This window comes from Microcaecilia unicolor, chromosome 10 (assembly GCF_901765095.1).
Source record: "Microcaecilia unicolor chromosome 10, aMicUni1.1, whole genome shotgun sequence".
NCBI lineage: Eukaryota > Metazoa > Chordata > Amphibia > Gymnophiona > Siphonopidae > Microcaecilia > Microcaecilia unicolor.
The window spans coordinates 152,073,119-152,090,330 of NC_044040.1; the positions used below are offsets into that span (position 1 = coordinate 152,073,119).

At 41.3% G+C, this 17,212-nt stretch overlaps 1 protein-coding gene across 1 annotated transcript in view; it reads right to left on the minus strand.

Annotated features, from left to right (window-relative positions):
- GPC1 (glypican 1) overlaps nucleotides 1–17,212 on the minus strand; it is a 491,577-nt gene that overhangs the window by 24,837 nt on the left and 449,528 nt on the right. The window contains 4 exon segments of the mRNA XM_030216135.1: nucleotides 7,835–7,900; nucleotides 7,902–7,969; nucleotides 8,174–8,176; nucleotides 10,955–11,120. Of these exon segments, the coding sequence (XP_030071995.1) occupies nucleotides 7,835–7,900; nucleotides 7,902–7,969; nucleotides 8,174–8,176; nucleotides 10,955–11,120 (303 nt within the window).

Genomic DNA, 17,212 nt, shown 5'->3' on the forward strand with positions numbered 1-17,212 from the left:
CTGGAACCAAAACCACTGGTTTTGGTCAACCACTATGTACAGTCATCCACAAGGATGCTAGTATTCTGTACATTTATATGTACAAGTGGCAAATAAATATAGGCAGCAAATAACTGAACTGCCCTTTAAATGGTAGCCACAAAACACACAAGCCCATTTGGATAGTGGGCCCATTGTAATTAATTTCCCTGAATCATAGATAGGGGAAATAACTCAATGCCTGTATTTTTTCAAACGTTACCAGCATTATTGAGAAATTTTATTTTTAGGTAGTGCATTTAGTCAACATTGTTTAAAAAAGTAAAACAATTATAACTTCTTACCTATCTCCTTGAAACTATCAGTAATCAAATAGTTGAAATCTCTTTTGTGAATTGCTTTTTCTCACTAACTCATTTTGTCCAACTTTTTGCTTTTGATATTTTTGAATGTTTTCTAAACCTAACTTTTTAAAATCAATTAGGCAGTGTGAGATGTGGCTAGAATATCTGAAATTGGCTAGTTGACATCTATGTCGGTGGGTGACCCACTTGTTTGGGAAGGCTGAAATAGAGAAGTAGGGTGGGTGATCTCCTCTAATGATGTGGTCAAAATCAGAACACAATAAGTCAAGAGGAAACATTGTTTGTTTTACTCCATTAACAGCAGAGGGTTTTGAAGATAGCAGAGCACAAACGCCAGACAAACATTGTAACTTGAAAACAGGATGCTGGGCTTGCTGGACCTTTGATCTGTCCCAGAATGGCAATACTTATGTACTTAACTATTTTGTTAACTTTTATGTTTTTTTATCAATGATTTTTAGTAGAGACTTTCCAACACTGTGACATAATTTTATTAGCAAAAGTAAGATTTTTAAAGGTAGTTCATATTTAGATTCTGATTAATTACATAGCAATGACATTTCATGCAATATACAAGCAGCATGGTTCTATAAAAAATATTACAACAAATGATTATCAAATGCAGATGCAATGAAGAGTTTTTATTTGTATGTAATTTGCACTTGTAGGCTTATTTTCGAAAGAGAAGGACGCCCATCTTTCGACACAAATCGGAAGAAGGGCGTCCTCACAGGGTCGCCTAAATCGGTATAATCGAAAGCTGATTTTGGGCGTCCCCAACTGCTTTCCATCGCGAGGATGACCAAAGTTCCTGGGGGTGGGACTTGGGTGTGCCTTACACATGGGCGTCCTCGACCCATAATAGAAAAAAAGGGCGTCCCTGATGAGCATTTGGACGATCAAAGCACAAAAAGGTGCCCGAAATGACCAGATGACCACTGGAGGGAATTGGGGATGACTCCCCTTACTCCCCCAATGGTCACTAACCGCCTCCCACCTTCAAAAAACAACTTTAAAAACATTTTGTGCCAGCCTGTATGCCAGCCTCAAATGTCATACTCAGGTACATTGCAGCAGTATGTAGGTCCCTGGAGCAGTTTTAGTGGGTGCAGTGCACTTCAGGCAGGCGGACCCAGGCCCATCTCCCCCTACCTGTTACACTTGTGGTGGTAAATGTGAGCCCTCCAAAACCCACCAGAAACCCCTGTACCCACATATAGGTGCCCCCCTTCACCTGTAAGGGCTTTGGTAGTGGTTTACAGTTGTGGGTACTGGGTTTTGGGGGGAGGTTGGGGGGCTCAGCACACAAGGTAAGGGAGCTATGTACCTGGGAGCAATTTCTGAAGTCCACTGCAGTGCCCCCTAGGGTGCCCGGTTGGTATCTTGGCATGTCAGGGGGACCAGTGCACTACGAATGCTGGCTTCTCCCAGGACCAAAGGGCTTGCATTTGGTCGTTTCTGAGATGGGCGTCTTTGGTTTCCATTATCGCTGAAAATCAGAAACGACCAGGTCTAAGGACGACCATCTCTAGGGATGACATAAATGTCAAGATTTGGGCATCCCCGACCGTATTATCGAAACAGAAGATGGACGCCCATCTTGTTTCGATAATACGGGTTTCCCCGCCCCTTCGCCAGGACGTCCTGCGAGGACATCCTCAGGAAAACTTGGGCGCCCCTTTTGATTATGTCCCTCTATTTGTTCAATGCTTTTTAGATTAGGGCTACATCTCCACCATTTTTTTTTGGCAAGTCTTGCACTTTGGAAAACTGGTATGTTAGATATATTTGTTATATACATCACTAAGATTTGGTATAAAGAGACAGCTTTGTGTTCTCTTGAATCATGGATTGAACAATCAATAATACTACACTGACATCTTGTGGCACAAATGAACAATCATATTTTTTCTCCATGCAGTTTTTATTCAAGTGTTGTATTCTAGAATTAAACCCCCCTGTTTATAAGCCGTGCTAGCGGCGACCAGGCGGCAATACCGACACAGCCCATTCAAGTGAATATGCTGTGTTGGCCTTAGTGCAACAGCAGCCAATAGCGCGGCTTATTAAACAGGGGTAAATTGAATTTTTCAAATTTTAATGGTGTACAATTTTCGTATTTGAGTTTTGCATTCTACAAATTATTTTCATATTTATATTTTTTTCTTACCTGTATGGTTTTTTATTTAATTTTTATTTAAATTTGGATAATTATTTTAAGTTATGTCTTTTGTTTTTAAAAACTATACCTCTGCATCTGCAGAAACGTTGCTGTGTCAGGTTTTAATACGAACCACTTCAGCAATAAAGTCATTTTTGCCAACACTGGAGCTTCATCTTTCTTAATTGTTTCCTCTTGGACTTACTGTCTTCTGATTTTGACCACATTGGGTGATACTTACCTCTCGTGTTCCCCTCGAATGATGTGAGTAAGTTGGACAATTTTAAAAAGGACAAAAACCTTGCCATATGGACATTTTCTCCTACCACGGTCCCATCTATGATTTATTCCATAACAACTTTACATAGCAGAAAATTAACCAATTTATATCAATTTGTAATTCAGCTCCACCACCCAATTGAATTCTTTACTTTCTTTTTATTGATCTATAAAGATAAATAAGTGCAGAAATTTGCAATTATACCTTCATAGTGAAGTATAATACTATTACTACTATTAATAATAATATTCAGTGCTTATACGTTTCTGTGCCAGATCCGGTGGTGGGAGGTGGGACTGGTGGTTGGGAGGCGGGGAATAGTGCGGGGCAGACTTATACGGTCTGTGCTAGAGCCGGTGGTGGGAGGCGGGGCTGGTGGTTTGGAGGAGGGGATAGTGCTGGCCAGACTTATACGGTCTGTGCCCTGAAAAAGACAGGTACAAATCAAGGTAAGGTATACACATGAGTTTATCTTGTTTGGCAGACTGGATGGACCATGCGGGTCTTTTTCTGCCGTCATCTACTATGTTACTATGTTATCATTTCTATAGCGCTACTAGACATATGCAGCGCTGTACACTGGACATAAAGAGACAGTCCTGCTCGACAGAGTTTACAATCTAATTAGGACAGATAACAGGATAAATAACGAGATAAGGGAATTACGAAGGTGGGGAATGATAAAACTTGGGTACTGAACAAGTGAGTAAGGGTTAAGAGTTAAAAGCAGAATCATAAAGGTGGGCTTTTAGCCTAGATCTGAAGACGGCCAGAGATGGAGCTTGACGTACCGGCTCAGGAAGTCAATTCCAGGCATATGGTGCAGCAAGATAAAGGAATTGAGTTTGGAGTTAGCAGTGGAGGAGAAAGGGTGCAGATAAAAGAGATTTACCCAGTGAATGGAGTTCCCGGGAAGGAGTGTATGGAGAGATAAGGGTGGAGAGGTACTGAGGAGCTGCAGAGTGAATGCACTTGTAAATCAATAAGAGGAGTTTGAACTGGAGTCATCTCAATAACTCAAACTCTCCACTAGCAAGTACTTTGGATAGATAGATAGATAGATAGATAGATAGATAGATAGATAGATAGATAGATAGATAGATAGATAGATAGATAGATAGATAGATAGATAGAAAACTTGTCAAACTAAAACAGCACTAATGTACAGGACTCAAATAGCAACAACCCTATCTATAGAAAGGGTTAACATGGGGTATATCTCTATCTATAGAAGGGAGAACCCTAGGATACCAATATACATCCTAATGCAAAAACTGAACAAGTCACACTGCTACAGATCCCTATACTGAAGCACTAAAACTAAGCAATAGCAGAATACCTCACTTCTGTCACACTTGTAGAATATAAAGGAGCCCTTTTACTAAGCTTAGTTAGAATACAAGTTAGCAAGCTGGTCGTACTAAGCCCATTTCTAACACGGCAGTATTGTAGGCATTTGTCTATTATTTTTTTCTGATTGTGTGCTAAATTTTATTTTATTTATTTCATTTATATCCCAAATTATCCCAATAGATCAGGTTCGCATTAGTGCACGTTACCTGAAAAAAAGTTAGTATGGGAGCATCTGCATTAACTCTCTGTTAACCTGTTAACACATGCTAATGTGAATCTGCTAACTGGCTAATGCTTCCATTTCCATTCCCCACCCATGACAAGCCCTCCAAAAAATAAATGCATGATTAGCATTGCACTGACATTTTAACCACAAAACACTTTAGTGCCTTATACGGTAAGCGTTCTGCCCCATGTTAAGCACACACTAGTGTTTAATGTGGTTTAGTAAAAGGGCCTCAAAGTCTCAAATACGAAATAATTAACTCAAATTAGAACTAAAAATCTTGAGATCAAACTCTGCAAGCAATGCAACACTGGAGAAAAAGAATGCATTTCCTTCTGTACTACGCAAAATACAAAGTTATCAGGGTTGCACATTTCAAAAGCTGACATATTAAAACTACCAACTTGGAGAACCAATTAAGGGGCCATTTTACAAAGGGTTGATAGGGTTACCGCACATGTAGGCATGCCAAATCGACACTACTGCCCGGTTAGCGCATCACTAGCGGTAATGTCAAAGTTGGCCACACTGCTTCCCTGGTCGAAATATATTTTTCTATTTTCTACCTCGGGGGGCATGCCCAGCGGTAACTGGCAGTGCAGCCAAACTGTGCACGCTGAATGAGTACCACACGTGTCACGCATGAGATTCTTTACCGTACGGTCAATGGATGGCGGTAAGAGCTCAGGCAGTAAATGACCGCATGCTACCTTTAATTCTAGTGCATGCCCCTTTACTGCCCCCATTGAAAAAAGCCTTTTTTCCCCCCGCGGTAAAAAAATGGCCCAGCGTGTGCCCAAAATCATGCACCCAGCAACTGTCACAGGCCACTGTTGTTACCGCGGCTTAGTAAAAGGACCCCTAAATGACTAAGGTAGTTTTGATCTATTTTAGGAACCTGCTTTGCTTCCTTTTTGGGGGTTCAAAAGTTGACATATTCCAATTGTTAAACTGAAAAGAAAATGTGTTCTATCTTTGTTGTTTTAGAATTTTATTTTACTAATTTGGGATGGGCCCAGTTTCTCCTTTCCACTTTCCTTGTGTTGATCTTCATCTAAGTTATTTTCCAGGGCCCTATTTTCATTTCTTGTCTTCATCTATCTCTGACGCTGATCTTTTCTCATCATTTTTTTCTTCATTTCTCTCTTCTCTGCATCTCTACTTGCTGCTAGAGTTTACCTCTCATTCTCCCCTTCTCTCACCTTCCAGTTCTTAAGTCTTATCCATCTTCCTTTCCACCTTTGCACCTTCCTAATCTTCATTTTATCTTCTTCCATTACCTCCTTATCTATGCTTTCATTCCCCCCCCCCCCCCCCAATTTGGCACATAGCAGGAGACATGTTTAATTACAAGTCATCTCCTACTGCTGTAGAAACAGTTTTGCAATAATTCACTATATTTTGAGGTGCATCCCTTGAGTCAGGCTCGGTGGTAGTAATAGCAATTGACATGCAATTAAATGAGTCTCTTACTGCCAGACATAGCTAAGGGAGTACTGAAGTTCTGAAGTTGAACTCTGCTTAAAATTGCCCATCAGATTTTTCCCAGACCTCCTATACTGGGTGCCTATGCTTGGTATCCTCCATGCTAGACTCAGGATCTGGTTCCTAATTTATTGAGGTGATTTTGGCATCTTGGGGCCCGTTATTCAGCCAGCAGCAATCAGCATTTTGCTAACCGCTGCCTGTGTTAAACCCAGAAATTCAAAGCCAGGCCATGTCCAGGTACCAGCATTGAATTTCCTGGTTTCCAGAGCTGGATAATGCATAGCTGGTTAAGAGGGTCATTTACAAAGGCGTAGTTGCATTTTTAGTGTATGCTAATGATTACTTACTTCTATTTTGAGACTTTCAAAAGGAACGCCTTGTCAAATACCTGTTAATTTATTTATTTAAACAAAACGTAGATTCCGCTCAGCAGTGGTGTAGCCAGACAGCCAATTTTGGGTGGGCCTGAACCCAAAATGGGTGGGCACAAATTCTTTCTGCACTGTCCTATCCTTACCTCAAAATATAAATACTTTAGCTAATGAGGATCCCTAAGCTCTGTCAGCTGAAGATTTTCTCTAAAGGTGGCCAGAACTCCTTTTTACCAAGTTTGGCAGGTAGCAGCAATTTTCCAAAAGCCACTAATGCCAGCACACTATTCATGCTTAGTTTGCTGGTGGCTCAAGGATGCTGTAGCCAACTGCAGAACTTGGTAGAAAAGAATTCTGGTTATCTTTGAAGGCGGTCCTCAGCTGATGAGAATTCCAAAATCAGCAACCCAATACTTAACTAAATACGACAATGGCACAGCGCTGAAGAACAAGCATAGCATAGGGAGCTATGCTTGTTCTTCAGCGCTGTGCCATTGTGGCATTTAGCTAAGTATTGGGTTGCTGATTTTGGATTTCTCATTTTATTATACATTTATACATAAAAGTGATAAAAATTAAACGATTAATTTATGATGATAAAATCTTGGTCCAGTTTAGGAGGCAAATGATTAATACATACAATAGGCTGCAGATCTGGAATAGCTTAGCGCTATAGGAGATCACATAGCCTATATGATTTGCTTTAAGAAGCCTCCTATCTGGCCTTTTCTAGTTAAGCTATTTGTTTTGCACTACTTTATATGATTACTAGCGCATCGACAGACCCTCACCAAATACAGAACAAGGGATCATAAATTAGAAATAAAATTATTTAGACAAAAAACAGAAATGCATTTCCTTTTCTATGGAACATAGTACAAAAGCATTTGCTATGCTCATTTCCAAAAGCTGCTGAGAAATCTAGCAGTACTAACATTGAGGCAAATCCCGTGTCTCAGTTTCTGTGAAGATCATCTAGTAGGAATACAAGGACTATTTCTGTTCTATAACAGGATCTGAATCCAGACTGACATGGATTTAGCCAGTTTTTCTCGTCTAGCCTATCACTACGTTGATTACCAGACTGTTTGTTTCTATAAATTTTCCTAGAAATGAGATGTTAAATACTGGCTAGTAACTTTAAAGTTTTGTCTTGGTCAAGTTTGACCTTCTTTAGCAAAGGATGCACCATTGCCATTTTTAATACTGTTGGTAAATTGTCCATTAGAAAGACAGGAGCTCATGATTTTTTTGGCACCTTCTATGGGCCCTCTTGCCTGCAGCACTGTCTTTGATGGGCAGGGGTCGAGGAAGCAGGTAATTGTACAATAGTACACTGTACAACTCAGAGGCGGTAAACTGGGAACACAAGTGCCAAACATCTGGGATATCCATACCGATGAATGCCAACCACCTTTCCACATAGCTTTTCTAGGGCTTGATTCACTATGATTTTTGATCTCTTCTGCGACAATGCTCACATGTGTATAATGTCCTGAAAATCTTGGTGATTATGTATGATGTCAAATTTCATGATAATAACATAACAGAAAACATTTACCACACACAGTACCAATTTATATTGTGCTAGCAATGAAAGCAAGGTATCACCTTACCTTGGGCCGTTATAGATTCTTTGTTGTCTTGCATATTGGAGATTGCTTCTGAGATCCTGGTTGTGAATCGATCCAATTACATTGTCTACGTTGGATGGGCTATCAAATCTGTCCGCCACCAGCAGCATGACTCTAATACACAGACAGAAATATCTCACTACAACAAATCTGGGTTTGGTCTGTACATATAATAATTTTTGGCTATCATTCTTTGGCCTGATCTTGCTTGTAAAGGAGATCATGGTTGTTATGGCATCGAAGCATCCCTGAGCAAAGAAAAGTTTTACCTGGTAAGCCCTCATTATGGTGGCTGCTTAAGGTCTCAGCTATTAACCATCTACAGTAACCCAAAAAGAGGTCTAACTATTTGTAAACTTAATCCTCTTACTAATCTAAAGAAGTCTTGAAATACAAAGACCCAAGTAGAAGCACTTTTTCAGTTTAATGTAAGTCCTCTTGACACACACAAACAAATAGAAAGCCATTACTCCTGAAGGACTTGAATAACAAAGGGACATAAGAGAAAAGAACTGGGCTTTGCATGTAATAAAGAACAGTTTAATATAAATACTGTGCCGCTGGCTGAACATGTTTCTTTTCCCATAGTTTCTACTGAAGAGCTCATTATGGACAGCTCTAATAAAATGACATGCCATTTATTTCCAGTGGGGGTTTTTTCCTATTAGAGAGAACAGTTTCTCTGCTATGCAAAATGCCTCACAAAACCTAGTCCTGTACTAAATTAGTAATGAAGTAATTTGATCATTTTATGGACAGAATGAAACTGTTTTATCATTGTAATGGCCTAGTTTATTAGTGAAAGGCACTTTTTTCCTTGATTCTATACATTAATTTAGAATTTTAAAATGTCTAAATGATTGCACTCAGAATAAAATATCTTCCCATGCAGCCTGTTCAATGAAAACATCATAAGGGACAGGAGTCCCTACTACAGGACATGTGTCATACCTATTGTTGCTTTCTCAGTGACTTCAAGGGAGTAGTTTAAGAGTTGAAAGCTTTGTGGTTTCAATCATTCTAGATTTTTTATGCTATTATGGGAAAAAAGGGCAACATCTGTAAAGTCAACCTATACTAGTGCCAACGGATTGGAAAAGTTCTAGATCTAGAGGCAGTAAACAGAAGAGACTGACTTGGATTATGGTAGTTATCATGGAGATGCAGTTCACAAAGACACAAGACTGCTATGTGGTAATACGGGGCAATAATCAATCAGGAAAGACAGGTTAGGAGAGAAAGGGAAGATGAATGGTGGAAGACATGGAGGGGCATAATCGAACAGAAACGCCTACTCCATGGGCGTCTTATCTCCGGAGAACGGGTCCGTGAAGGGGCGGACCGAATCGTATTTTAGAAAAAACATGGACGTTATCTTTTTTTGAGCTGGGCGTTTTTGTTTTTTCAGCGATAATGGAAACCGAAACGCCCAGCTCAAACACGAATAACTCCAAGACATTTATTCGTGGAGGGGCCAGGATTCGTACTGCACCGGTCCACCTCACATGCCAAGACACCAACCGGGCACCCAGGGGGCACTTTTACAAAAAAAAAAAAAAAGGTAAAACAGCTCCCAGGTGCATAGCACCCTTCCCTTGGGTGTTGAGCCCCCAAAATCCCCCTCAAAACCCACTGCCCACAAGTCTACACCATTACTATAGCCCTAAGGGGTGAAGGGGGGCACCTACACGTGGGTACAGTGGGTTTGGGGGGCGGTTTGGAGGGCTCCCATTTACCAGCACAAGTGTAACAGGTGGGGGGGGGGGGGATGAGCCTGGGTCCACCTGCCTGAAGTCCACTGCTCCAGTGACCTGCATACTGCTGCCAGAGAGGTGGTATGACATTTGAGGGTGAAAATAAAAAGTTGTGAAACGGCATATTTTGTGGTGGGAGGGGGTTCGTGACCACTGGGGGAGTCAGGGGAGGTCATCCCCGATTCCCTCCAGTGGTCATCTGGTCATTTAGGGCACTTTTTGGGGCCTTATTCGTGGAAAAACAGGGTCCAGGAAAAGTGCCCTAAATTCTCGCTAAAAACGCATATTTTTTTTACATTATCGGCGAAAGGCGCCCATCTCTGATCGGCAGATAACCTCGCCCCAGTTCCGCCTTCACCACGCCTTCGACACGCCCCCATCAACGTTGTCCGCATCCGCGACAGAGTGCAGTTGAAAACGTCAAAATTCGGCTTTTGATTATACCGCTTTATTCGTTTTTGGGAGATAAACGTCTATCTCCCGATTTGGGTCACAATATAGGCGTTTGTCTCTTTCGATTATAAGCAGGATAGAGATTTAATCAAAGTTGTTCACAATATTGCTACGAATGGGGTAGTGCTATTATAACCCTGTATTTATAGCTCCCAAAGCCTAATTTACCCTCTATCTGCATTCAAATAATTTAATTTGTATGCTTCAGTCTTACATAGAGAAAGGAGTCTTGGTGCCATGTTTTAATGTGCACTTTCCAACTTGTTTAAGACTGAACAATGCTGTTTTATGTTTCTGTTTATTTCACATATAGTCATGTACAGGAGCGAAATGGGGAGAAGAAAGGCCAGTATTCAAAAGATTTCATTGGGTTTGATGTGGACAAATGTTTGTTTTTGAAAATATTTCCTCCCTTCCATGCTGACCTGTACCTGGTTAAGGGCAAGATTTCTGAAAGATGTTACCATACTACCACATGCTAACACGTATTGGCACATGTGTAATAGACCTCATGTCCCATTTTATGCAATGTATCCTGTTTAATAATAATGCATGGTAACTGCATTAGCACACACTAACACAACAGCACACTTCATAAATCTGGCCTTAGAAGAAAGTGTGCTTGAGATATCTCAGGGACACAGTTATAAGTTAGCCAGACAGTGCAGTTATAAATATCTTGCCACTGCAATTGGTTAAACCTAAATGATGGCATCAGGCCTACAGCTATCCAGTTGCATTCAATGTTTGCACTTAACTGGTAAAGTCTGCTGAATACTTCATTAAAGAGATCCACATAAACTCTTCTGAATAATTTTAATGTTGATCACCTCATTGAATACTGACCACAGAATAATTTGGTTGAGCAAAGTAGTTGTCATAACTCTTACCAATAAGGTTCTTCCATTCGGTATCCAGATCTGCTTGGTTTGCAAGGCAGCCTTTTAGCACGTTATGGCAATAGTTGGTGCATGGCTTAAGGTTAGGCATTCCTCGGCAGAGTGGGCAGTACATCAGTTTCATGTTGGCACGAGTGCACTCATGGCTCAAGGATACCTGGAAATAAAAAGTACAATTGGTACCCACAAAGCAAGAATGGAAAGGATAGGAGACATTTAACCTGAAGTACTGTCCGTTTAGATGACCAGTTTCCATTTTAGTTTGATGAACACTAACAATCAAATATGGATACCTGATACAGATCCTGAATATCTTTCTTATATTTTTTTCTTTGACTTTATTCTGTTATTCCATTTTTGGTTTAGTACATCTGATTCTATATAAATATGTACTCAGCATGATTTCATTTGATTTCCTCTAACTCTATAAATAGCGCACAGTTATAGAATAGACCCAACTTATGTGGGTAACATAGAGGGGCATAATCAAAAGGCGCTGGCCATCTCTATGGGCGGCCATCTCTGGCGCCGGCACCACAAGCAGGCGAAGCCAACCGTATTTTCGAAAAAGATGGCCGGCCATCTTTTTCTTCGCTAATACGGTTGGGCCCAGCCAAATATCAGAGTTCACCGGGTCTGAGAAGGCCGGCATCATTTTTCGGCCATAATGGAAAAAAATGCCGGCGATCTCAAACCCGGCGAAATGCAAGGCATTTGGTCATGGGAGGAGCCAGCATTTGTAGTGCACTGGCCCCCCTGACATGCTAGGACACCAACCGGGCACCCTAGGGGGCACTTCTAAAAATTTAAAAAAAAAATTGTTCCCAGGTGCATATCTCCATTCCCTTGGTTGTTTAGCCCCACAAATCCCCCCAAAACCCACTCCCCACAACTCTACACCATTACCATAGCCCTTATGGATGAAGGGAGCACCTACATGTTGGTACAGTGGGTTTTGGGGTTTTTTGGAGGGCTCAACATTTACCACCACAAGTGTAACAGGTAGGGGGGGATTGGCCTGGGTCCACCTGTCTGAAGTGCACTGCACCCACTAAAAACTGCTCCAGGGACTTGCATACTGCTATCAGGGAGCTGGGTATGACACTTGAGGCTGGCAAAAAAGTTGTTGTTTTTTTGGGGTGGGAGGGGGTTGGTGACCACTGGGGGAGTAAGGGCAGGTGATCCCCGATTCCCTCCGGTGGTCATCTGGTCAGTTGGCGCACTTTTTTGAAGCTTGGTCGTGAGAAAAAAGGGACCAAGTAAAGCCGGCGAAATGCTCGTCAAGCCTGGCTTTTTTTTTCATTTAGCGAAGCCGGCCATCTCGTGAGCACGCCCCCATCCCGCCCCTGTCCTGCCTTCACTACCCTACCGACACACCCCTTTGATGTTTCGCCGGCTCCGATAATACCGATTTTGCCGGGTTCAGGAGATCGCCGGCCATCTCCCGATTTGTGTCTGAAGATGGCTGGCGATGACTTTCGAAAATGAGCTGGATAATTACTTAATTGTCTTTTGATTGTCACTTAACTAGTGATAACTATTAATAATTGAGTCTTATCTAGGACTAATCTGCAATTATACATGTGGGTTATGACCCTATTTTATAAAGCCGACAACAAAGATACTGTATCATTTTTTAGTTAGTTGGAATATCAAATAGCAAATATGATAGCCCAGTGCAATTTTTAATGGCACCGAGACAGCTCCCAATCTTCACTGGTCCATATATATTAAAGAGAATTTTATATAAAGCCATCCACACTTTTAATATTCATTATTTTATGCCTTATATATTTTATATTTTAGTCTCTTTTTTATATATTTTAATCCATTTTTCATCAATCATCTTAAAATCCTTTCTACCTAATTTATGAGCTTAGTACTGAAAATCAGGGCTAAGTTCCTAACTTCTTTTCCCCGCCCTAAATCCTTCCCTGTTGCCAGACACTTTTTATGTTCCTATAAGAGTTTGGTGAAATTTTGAGGAAAAATGTATGCACATCAGCCCAAGTAAATTTTGAAAGAGGTCAATTTATAAGCATAACTCTCAAAGCGGTCCTTTTACTAAGCTGCGGTAAAAAGTGGCCTTAGCATGCCCTTATATGGGTTTTTCCCACACACTAAGGCCATTTAAATTAAATACTTTTTTTTGTTTAAACTTTTTATTTTTACAAAAAAACTTAATGAGATAAAGCAACTGATCACAACATAACAACCTTATAACTGAGCTCAGTGCAAATTCCTAACATGTTTATAATTCTATCCCAAACAGGTACCCAAAATTGTTTTCAATTCACACAGGCAAACAACATGAGTTCCCATAGCAGACCCACAGAACCACCAGCCCCCAATTCTTCAACATTGGAAGGAATCTATAGGGCTCTATGAGCCACATAATAGAGAGACTGAGGGGGGTCGTTTACTAAACCGCGGTAGTGTTTTTAGCTCGTGGTAGAAATCAGCTGGCGGTAAACGCCAAGATGCCCAAGAAATATAATGGCCATCTCCACGTTTATCACCAGTTGATTTCTACCATAAGCTAAAAACACTACCATAGCTTAGTAAGAGACCCCCTGAGTGACCACTGCTGATAGTGATGGCCTGCACACTTTAGCCCAAAAAGTTTCTTAATGTGGATCTGGAAGACTTTTTCTCAAATCAAACTCCAAAACTCGCTCAAGCACAACACAGGTATACCCCCCACAAGACTTCATCTTCTTGTATATAGTAGATGCCTTTTTGGGAGGGTTTGCCAGAGCCAGACAAAAATCAGTCAATTCAGGAGGTGAGAAACTGCCTGGTGCTCTGCAAGCAATGCTTTAGCTGCATCCACTGATAATGATGCCTACTTTGTAGTTTATATTCCCCCTCAAGCAGCTCAAAAGTCTTAAATTTAATCTCCAGAAAAAGCTGATGCACAAATTAAATACCCCTAGCCTGCCACTCAGGCCAGCTGAACACTTCATCTTGAATCTTTAGCTCAGGATTAAATCAGAGAGAAATAACCTTTTGCCCACTGGATCACAAACTTTATAAGCCCTGGTGTATCAATTGTCAAGGGATTATGAAATACAGTATAAGTCTGGAAGTCTGGACCACCAGAAAATCTGGACCCTTCAAATTTTCTTGCCGACTGTCTGAGAATGCAGACTCCCTCCTCCTCCCCCTTACACGGTACAGCTTCTCTGCCAGCCTTGCATGCTCTCCCTCTGCTCCCAGACCTTCATGCACTCTCCCAGCCCCCCCCCCCCCCCCACCATGGCCATGCCTCTCCCCTTTCCTACCCTCCTCGCAAAGAAAGGAAGTTGCATCAAAACAGGCGATACAGCCCGGTGAATGCTTGAGGCAGCCAGTGAATAAGGCTGCCACTGCCACTGGACTGAGAAGACTTCAGAACTTCAGGTTAGAGAGGGAGCAAGCAGGCAGGGCTGGGAGTGGGGGGAAAGAAGCCTGAAAAACCTGCCTGAGCAAATGACTCAGAAAATGGACCAACTATTGCCTTCTCTGCAACCACCATCTGCCCAATCAGCAAGCTGTGACACATCAGCAGCCATCAGATAAGCATAATGCTATAACTTAAAATCTGGAAAATTAACACCCCCTTTATTTTTGACCAAGTTCCTCAAAGCAATTCTTGGTGTTTTACCCTTCCACAAAAATCTGAACATTTTTCTTTCTAATATTTTATAAAAGAAATCAGGATATGGAAGAGGTAGCATACTCAAAATATAATTTATCTTAGGCACCTGTACCATCTTGACAGGGTCCAGATGCCCCCACCAAGACAGATATAAGGGTAACAACTTCAAAAGGATGCCATCAATTAACCGCAGCATTACCTCTCTGTTCATTTCTAAAGAAGGGTTCACAGAATTCCCATACTGATTTTCAACTGTATGATTTTCAACTGTATGATTTTCAACTGATCAGGAGCCATTTTGTTTTTAGGGCTTTTTACCCACTGTGGTAAAAATGGCCCTGGTGCATGGGAAAAACAGCCCCTGCCACAGGGCCCTTTTTCCCACAGCTTGGTAAAAGTTACTTGCCCAACACATGTCAATAGGGAAAGTGGCATGTGAACCCTGGATTCCTGCCCACTGCTTTAACCACTAGACCACTCGTCCTAAGTCGATTGGATTAAATGACTCACAAGTTGTGTTGTGTAGGCTGCTACATTTACTAACCTCTCTAGAGCAGGGACTGTCTCTTACATGCACCTGGTATGCAAACAGCAGTACTACAGAAATATGTGGTAACAGCAGTAATATAGCACCTTGTGTAGTTGAGGAATTTGTTTTTAAGCAACATTTTAAAGCAGATTCACAGTGGCGTACCTACTGTGGTTGGCACCTGGGGCGGAGAACCCCCTCATCCAGGGACATCACCTCACCCGCCCTCCCTCCCTCCCTCCCTTCTCCGAGCAAGGGGGTGCACCGACCAGTCTCGCGGCTGTCGGTTGTGGCGGTCCCTTGCCCCGGAACTTGACGTCAGAGGGGGTAGGGGACTGACAGTGCTGACAGCCCTGCAACTGCTCAGTGCACCTCTTTGCTGTCTGCACCCAGGGCAGACCACCCCCACTTCCCCACCCTTGGTACGCTACAGCAGCTTCATTTATCTAAGGAGTGGCTTTCAAAAGACTTAACCATTTAACTTTAGGGGTTAGCTTCTCTTGCCCATTTAACATTGGTCCCTTCTGAATGGACAATTTTAACTGGCAAAATTGCCCAAGGCACAAAATTTAGGGGGAAGTTAACTAAGTTGAAGAAAATATGGCATTTTACTGCAGTTTAGTTTACAGTGGGAATCACTAACCTGCAGCAATGCAGTACTGAAGTTAGTGACTCCTGTGGTATAAGAATAACTCGGCCTGCTATTAACCTAGCATGCTGCACTATTATACTCCTAGGGCTGATGTGGTACAGAAAGACCTTATAGTTTGGGGAGCTATCCCCCTCAAGGACCCACCCCCAAACATACCCCCCAATTCCGAAGACACCTACCTCTCAAGGATATATTGGTCTTCATTTTATGTCTTATTTGCATTTGATATGTGCACAAACCTCCACTTAAACATTTATCTTACATAAATGTCTAACTCCCAGTTTTACAAAGCTGGAGATACGCATTTATCAAACCTAAGTGCATGCAAAGGGAAGGGGGGACATAGTCTGGGACAACAGCATGGGAAGTTCAATATGAAGACACAACAGGAAAGGGCTTATTCAAGACTGAGTGTTCCAGACTTCAAAAGAACTAACTTTGTCAAGATGGGAGGGAATACCTCAAAGGAGGAATTAGTTGGATGGGAACAGCTGAAGGAAGTAGAACAACAGTGGACAAAACTGAAAGGAGCTATTTTAAAGGGGACAAACATTTATGTTAGAAAGTACATAAAAGTAAGAGGAAAAGAAGGCTGCTTTGGTTCTCAAATGTAGTAGCTGAAAAGGTAAGGGAAAAAAAGCTAGTCTTCATAAATTATAAGACACTGCAGAAAGAGTAAGACAGGAAAAAATACCTGTAAAAGATATGAGAAGCTGGAAGAGCTGTCAGAAAAGCAAAATGGAAGAAAAGACAGCCAATACGGTAAAACTGGGGGTGAACACATTTTTTTTTAGATATGTATGTGATAGGAGGAAGTGGCAAAATGGCATTGTGAGGCTCAAGGTTGACGAGGAGGAATATTTATTTATTTATTTTATTTATATTATCATAGATCAGGTTCAATGTGATTAACAGTACAAAAAGTGATTTGGGATACTATACCTTAAGTAATAATAACAAAATAAATGAAAATTGAGTAATTACAATATATAATATGGAAACAAATGCTAGACGCAAAAAGGTAACAATTTATGTCATTCATGTATAATAATAATAATAGAATGGAACCGAGACATATAGATTGACGTGTAGATCCCATTTTTGCAACTGGAATAGTGAAGGGTTAGATAATCCCTTGAACCAGGGACAGTGTTGAGACGGGGGAGATCAATTAAAGGTTGCATATAATCACGGGTTAAGCCATATAGGGTTTTGAAAACAAATGTACATAGTTTGAATGTTATTCTGGCTTTGATTTGGAGACGGTGTAACTTTATAAGCAAAGGGGCTGTACTTTCAAATCTTATAGCCTTGTAGACTATCTGGCTGCTGTATTTTGAGCCATCTGCAATTTTTTCCAAGGAAGATTCCTTACAGCCAGCACAAATGGCATTACAATAATCGAAGTGTGATAATTAATGTTGGTAC